The sequence below is a fragment of the Thrips palmi genome, unplaced genomic scaffold (genome assembly GCF_012932325.1).
Source record: "Thrips palmi isolate BJ-2018 unplaced genomic scaffold, TpBJ-2018v1 HiC_scaffold_3, whole genome shotgun sequence".
Taxonomy (NCBI): Eukaryota; Metazoa; Arthropoda; class Insecta; order Thysanoptera; family Thripidae; genus Thrips; species Thrips palmi.
In genome coordinates this window covers 10,502,570-10,509,180 of record NW_023144630.1, presented here as the reverse complement: position 1 = coordinate 10,509,180, position 6,611 = coordinate 10,502,570, and the positions used below count along the sequence as shown (strand labels likewise).

Below are 6,611 nucleotides of genomic sequence, written 5' to 3'. Positions count from 1 at the left end.
TTGCACGAAGTTTCGAAATGTCACTGGGCCCGCTCGGATTCCGGTTCTACGTCCAATTTTAAGATTTTTGACACCTTGGTCGACTCGATCAGACCACCGGAAGGGGTCGCACCAAGCCTCGTTAGTTCCTGTCGACGGACACGCCGGTTGCCGACACGGTAAAAAAAAATGTCCTGTCAATGCCGTTAATTTGTTACCAGTTTTCACTGTAGGCCCATTCACAGCGTTTACTGTGATCTGCTCACGCGATTCACTGTGATCTTGTTCGCGGTGTTCACTGTGATCTGGTCCCCAGTAAACACTGTGAGTTTGATGCCGCTGAGCATCGAAGTACTGCAAATCAGGCTCCAATTCACGGCGTTTACTGGGGCCAGATCACAGTGAACACTGTGACCGAGATCACAGTGAACGCCGTGAACTAGTTCACAGCAAACGCCGTGAATTGCATAACAGCAAACATTGGTTATAAATTAACGGCATTGGCAGGACATTTTTTGTACAGTGGACTTTCCAGGGGCTAAACACGCGTAACGCTCCGTTTCTCAGAAAATTTCATAAAATGAAAGTTGCTGGAAATGTAAAAGAACGTTGGACTCAAGTTTTTAATATTCAAAAACTCAAAAAAGTCGAACTTTTGTTGCCTACTTACAGGGGGCAAGAGGTCGGAAATCGACATCGAACACGTTACACATAGGAACTGTTACACAAATGCATGTTCTATTCTTGAATAGAATAGTTATTCTCGAGTATTTGGGATCACAGGAACAAAGACTCAGACTCAATGACCAAAGGGAACACTCCAGAGAGAGATTTATTATTCATAGGTTAGTTGCATAGTATGGACACCAGGGTTACAAGGCAGTGACACGAATAGTTCTCATACCCAACTTCTGGGCGGTACTGCCAACGTAATCTCATACCACTACAACACCTCCCCCAGTCCTGTGCCAGCGCGCGCCACGCCACGAGCCGAGACAGCCGCGCCACGCCGCACCACGCCGCGCCACGCCGGGCTGCGAAGCCGCGACACCCGACGCCTGGTCCAGTGACCCAGAGCCGCGCGGCGCCTCCCGCCGCCCCACCCTCCCCGCCTGCCATGGACGGCGCCCAACCACGACAGCGTCCAGACGACGGCCGCCAGCCTCCAAGCGGCTTTTAGGTGAGCGGCCTAAACTCACCACTCCTCAAAAGGAGGCCAAGAAGAAAGAAGCAGAAGCTGCACGTGCTAGGACAGCTGCTCAGAATGCCACAGAGGCTGAAGAAGATGCCAAACTTGCCAAATCTGTTCGGCGGCTTTTCCCATCACAGAATACCGATCAGCTTTTATCTGATGATGACATTGCGTCAATTGATGAAAAAGATGACGACAAAGATGATGAAGATATGGACAGTTCCTCTGATGATAATGACAATGACAATTCAAAAGACAGAGAGTTGAGTGAATTCAGTGAGTACCCAATGTGAATCGATAATTCTTTTTATATTTTCATGAAAGCTTCAATATTCCATTGTTGTATTTCTTCCTCACAGAAAATCCAAACACTGTGTCCTTCCTGCAGTTTCTTTTGAAATGCTTTGGAACCAAAGAAAGCATCTGTGTCTCTCCCAAGAATGTGAGTTTCATAACTTCAAATATCATCCTTACATAATATTTCTGTTGTTTGAATGTTATGTTTTTCACTCAGGTTTATGCAGTGCCGGTGATTCAGAGTAGCAAGACGGTATGTGTCCGTTCAAATCTAATGTCAGTTATTTGGTTTTCAACATTGTAGTAATTATAAAATTTCATTTGAAGGTGCGTCTCTGATGGTGGACAAGGGAGTCAGAAACATGTTAGTTCTTGATACTCAATCTCAGAAGTCGGGCACAAATTTTGCTAGGAAGACCTTTGGCTTGATTTATGGAGAGGAACAAGTAAAGCTAATGACTGCCAAGGGACGCAAGAAGGGCAGTCTGACAGCATCGCCTGATGACTTGTCGACTATATATGGTGAGTTCTGACTAAACAGTGATTAAAGAATTTCTTTTATTGAAAATTTCATCAAGTATTTAAAATCTTTTCTTTTATTTGGTTGTCTCTCTTTGACTTTGGCCTTTGTTACTGAATACTGTCCCGACTTGACTTGGAGCCAGTTTGTTAGAGCTATCACAAAGAAGTGCTCATCCACTAAGGCCAAAAAAGAAAGGTATGGTCTTGTTTCCTCTCCTCTTAATCCTTAAATAGTAACTGAAAAATGCTATCATATGTTCCATTCCCCCCCCCCCCTTTTTTAAAGGAACCCTCAAGTAGCAAGAAATGCTCCCCCGCAAAGAAAAAGAAGAAGGGCTCAGACTCTACTTCAAAGGATGAAGGCTCTCCTTCCAAAAAGGAGAATAAGATAGTTGTTGAGCCGCTGAAGTCTCCTCTCAAGACTACTGAGAAGTCTCCAATAAAGAGTCATTCGGTGATTGCCTCCCCTGCCAAGTTCCAGAAGAGTTTGGTTGTCACTCATACTGAGCAGGTGTGTACATTTTACTCTTTTCCTTCTTTTAATGAGGCTGCCACACTTCTGTGAAGTCAGTAAATTTGACACTGTTGGCAGTGTAGAATGCAGTCAGAGAAAAGTACGTCCATTCCAATTGGGTTTGCGACATATTCAAGTTCATGGCAGTCTGCTTTTGCCTTCCTTCTGTTTTTGTGTTCCTCTTAAAATGATAGAGTAGGAAATGCGAAAAATGAATTTAAATGTAAAGTAGCATCTCTTTATTCCATACTACAAATTTTTTTATTGAGGTATGATAATTGTTCTTTCTGTTTCCAGCAATCACAAATGTATCAATACAATCAACATCCTACTTATCAAAATTGTTCTGGCTTTTATGTGAGTGAGACCATAGTTTCTTTTTCATTTGAAATTGCTTACTGCTTATCATAGACATTAATATTTTTTATTGTCTATCTTTTTAGGTTGATGGCATGCAGCAAGAGGCTGCGCAACCAATGATGCAATCTGGTCACACTCCAAATGGACACCAGAATGATGCCATGCAGCAAGGGGCTGCATATCCGATGATGCAATCTGGACACACTCCAAATGGACACCAAGGTGGGATGCAGCAAGGGGCTGCATATCCGATGATGCACTCTGGTCACACTGGAAGTGGGGGTCATTACCCACACACTGGAAGTGGAGCCCATTACCCTCACACTGGAAGTGGGGCCCATTACCCTCACACTGGAAGTGCAGTTCATTACCCTCACACTGGAAGTGCAGTCCATTACCCTCACACTGGAAGTGGAGTCCAGTATGCTCACACTGGAAGTGGAGTCCAGTATCCTCAAACTGGAACTGGAATCCAATACCCATCATCTCCCACTGTAAGTAACATTATTTTCATATCTTCCTTTTATTCAATTAAGTCTGATATGGATAACGTGTGATTTGTGGTTCATCACTCCACTTAGGTTGTTTGGCATTCCTTCAATTATTAGAATTTCTTCCTTCATGTATGATTGTAAAGAAAGATTATTTGGTGTCGTAAAATTAAACTTCTGACCTGATAGCTCAGTCTACTTAGAGTTCTTATCGTGAACCTTGCGCTCTGTTATAGTTCAACCAGCTCTGCCAAAAATTGGGCCTCGATTTTTTTTTTGTTTGATAGCACAATTGTTACAAATTGTCACAGAATTTATTTTAAATAGTGAATTTTATAATTGTGAAATTGTTCCACAGAATTTTTTCTATCAGATGCCACCAAATCATCTTTCTTGACACTGATATATGAAGGAAGAAATTCTAATCATTGAGGAAATGCCAAACAATCTAGAAAAAAATGAAGTTATGAACCACAAACCAACTTTTGGCTTTTGGCTGATCAAATAGCATTTTTTTCCATAACTTTGTTATTCAGTGATTATTTTTATTCATGGCATTGATCCTTCCTGCTCTCAAGTGTTTTATTTCTGTTGTTGTTGTTACTTAACTGACACTTTCCTTTTGTTTGTTGCAGGTGTTGCAAGAGCTTTAAGTGGAGCGTACTTCAGTTAGGCGGCTGCAGTTAAGGAACGGCTATAATAAGGACACTCTCTCTGGATTTTCTCTCTAACTATACTATTTCATTTGAATTTTTATTTTATTTTGACTTGCTTCCATTTCTGTTAGGGTGAGCAATAAATAATTTTGAACATACATTGTATCTCATTACCAATCACCCTTCCCACAAGCACCGTGCTCTACACCAGTAGCCCGAGCGGGGCACCAGGCACCCCCTGCAGGCCGCGGCACCCTGCAGGGCTACACCCCCACCCCACCCCCCAACCACCCCCACCCCTCCCACCCCCTAACCCTAACCACCCCCTACCACCGCCCCCTAAAATTGCCAGACGGGGGACTTGAAAGGGACTTCAGGAGGGACATTGGGGGGACGAACGGACCCCAAGAGGGACATGAGGGGGACGAAAGAGGCTTCATGGACGAGGGGGACTTCAGATTTCTTGTACCTCAGATGCTACACTTTGGTACCTCAGAGGGACATAGATTAGGTACTTCAGGGGGACTTACAGCGAGGACTTTCGGAAGGACCGTCGGGGGACACAGATTTCTGTTAGGGATGCCAAAAAACGGCATGACAGAAAAGTCACGCCACATATCGGCGTGACTCAAAAATTCACGCCAATTTTTGGTGTGAATTTCTTGTCATGCCGCTTTTTGGCATGACTTTTCTCATAAAATGCATTGTCATTCACGCGAAATGAGGGCGTGACTCACATGTCATGCCGTTTAACGGCGTGAATTTCGTGTCACGCCAATTTTTGGCGTGACCTTTTGTCACGCCATAAGGCCATGTGTCCGACCATTACGTTTTCAGTGGTAGAACAGAAACAATTTAATATGGGAAATCGACGAGAAAATGATTGGCCGCAAGTCCTCGACCATAACGTAAACATAGCCCTCGATCTTGAAGGACTAGGCCCAGAAGATGTCCTCCGTATCATTCAAGGCCCAGGGGCCTTAGGGGAGCCAGAACCGCAACCACCTGCGGTTCCCCGTGGCCGTGGCCGGGGGCCGAGGTAGAGGACGGGGACGAGGCGTAGGACGTCCACGCATCCAGCCAGCCCGAAGGGCACGCCCGTTGGGGTTCCCGGAACCAGAGGAAGGGGCTGATGAGAATATGGAAATTCAGAGGCCATGGAACACTGGTAAAACCAAAGCGTAACTCTATGCTCGAGTCAAGCATAAAGTTACGCTTGAAGACGTTACGCTTGAAATGAAGCATACTCTGGAAATTCCCCCATGCATTTAGATAGGGGGAATCTTGACGGATGAGCCTGTTACGCTTCATTTCAAGCGTAATTTGATTATGCTTGAAATTAGAGGGTAATACTACGCTTTAGTTTTACCAGTGAAGCCATGCCCGACGTAGCTCAACCATTCATTCGGTTGTTAGAGCTACAGGAGCAAAGGATGGCTCAGCAGGAGGAAAGATGGACGGAACGCCTCCTTACCCAACATCAGCTACAGCCGCCGCAAAATCTTCGCGCTGGAATCGAGGAACCGACGGCATCAACGTCACGAATCCCCGAATACGACGGCGAGCAATGCTGGCTGAGCCATGTGGCGACAGCAATTTGAAGTCGTCACCGCAGGGTGCTCTGAAGAAGAGTGTCCTTGCCATGCTACAACAACAGCAAAAACAAGTCACCTTCACAGAGGTAGACAGCATTCTCGCCAGAACGTACAGCAAGGCGACGTCATATTGGCAGCGAAAGAGGGATTTTGAGACCATGCAACAAAAAGAAGAGCATTCAAGACTTTGCTTTGGAACTCGAGCACGTAGGGCGCCAATACATGGTGACGCAAAACGAGCGAGATATCCAGGAGGCCTTGGTCTCAGCCTTCGTCAAGGGGCTCTATGACAGGAAAGTGGCAGTGCAACTGGCCTATTCCCCTTTGTGAAGAAGGGCGTAACAGTGAAGCCCATGGTGTTCAAGGAAATGAATTCCAGAGCCCAGGTCGATCTGATGGACCTGCAGTCTACGCCGGGCGGTGAATACAAGTTCATCACGACCCTGCCAGATCACCTGACAAAGTTCGTGCACCTGAGGCCTCTGAAGAACAAGGAGTCAGTGACGGTCGCACGAGAGCTGCTGCCGATCTTCCTGGAGTTTGGTGCTTCGTCAGTTTTGCAATCCGACAACGGTCGAGAATTTGCAAACCAAGTTATCAATGCCCTAGAAGTGGCCTGGCCGGACCTCAAAATCGTCCACGGTAAGTTCCTCGGTAATAAATGCTGCGTATATGTTGTAGTTGTACCCTGCGGTACGTCATGACCTTCTCATTGTTGCAGGCCAGCCCCGACATTCCCGAAGCCAAAGTAGCGTCGAGCGCGCTAACCGTGATGTCGAGGGCATTGTGAATGCTTCGATGACGGACAACCACACCATTGTTCAGAGGAAGTTCCTCGGCGTGGAGGACGTGCCAGACAAATTTTTGAAACAAAAAATTCCCATTTAGTCAATTCTATGCACTACTAGGGATGAGTTCCCTGATTTTCCCCCCCCAGATCTGAGAAGTAGCGACAAAATCTTACGAGAACCAAAATTTTAAACGTTTCGACTAAAATTTTCCCAA

The 6,611-nt window shown here is 45.6% G+C and overlaps 2 protein-coding genes across 2 annotated transcripts; both read left to right on the top strand.

Moving 5' to 3' along the window:
- The first annotated feature begins 1,830 nt into the window (after nucleotides 1-1,830).
- On the top strand, nucleotides 1,831-4,081 carry LOC117647851 (putative uncharacterized protein DDB_G0291608). Its single transcript, XM_034389824.1, has 5 exons — nucleotides 1,831-1,914; nucleotides 2,277-2,501; nucleotides 2,802-2,861; nucleotides 2,948-3,358; nucleotides 3,991-4,081. The coding sequence occupies exons 1-5, from the start codon at nucleotides 1,831-1,833 to the stop codon at nucleotides 4,006-4,008; spliced, it is 798 nt and encodes a 265-aa protein (XP_034245715.1). The 3' UTR covers nucleotides 4,009-4,081.
- A 1,878-nt stretch (nucleotides 4,082-5,959) lies between these two features.
- LOC117647850 (KRAB-A domain-containing protein 2-like) lies at nucleotides 5,960-6,494 on the top strand. Its single transcript, XM_034389823.1, has 2 exons — nucleotides 5,960-6,248; nucleotides 6,328-6,494. The coding sequence occupies exons 1-2, from the start codon at nucleotides 5,960-5,962 to the stop codon at nucleotides 6,492-6,494; spliced, it is 456 nt and encodes a 151-aa protein (XP_034245714.1).
- Nucleotides 6,495-6,611: the final 117 nt, after the last annotated feature.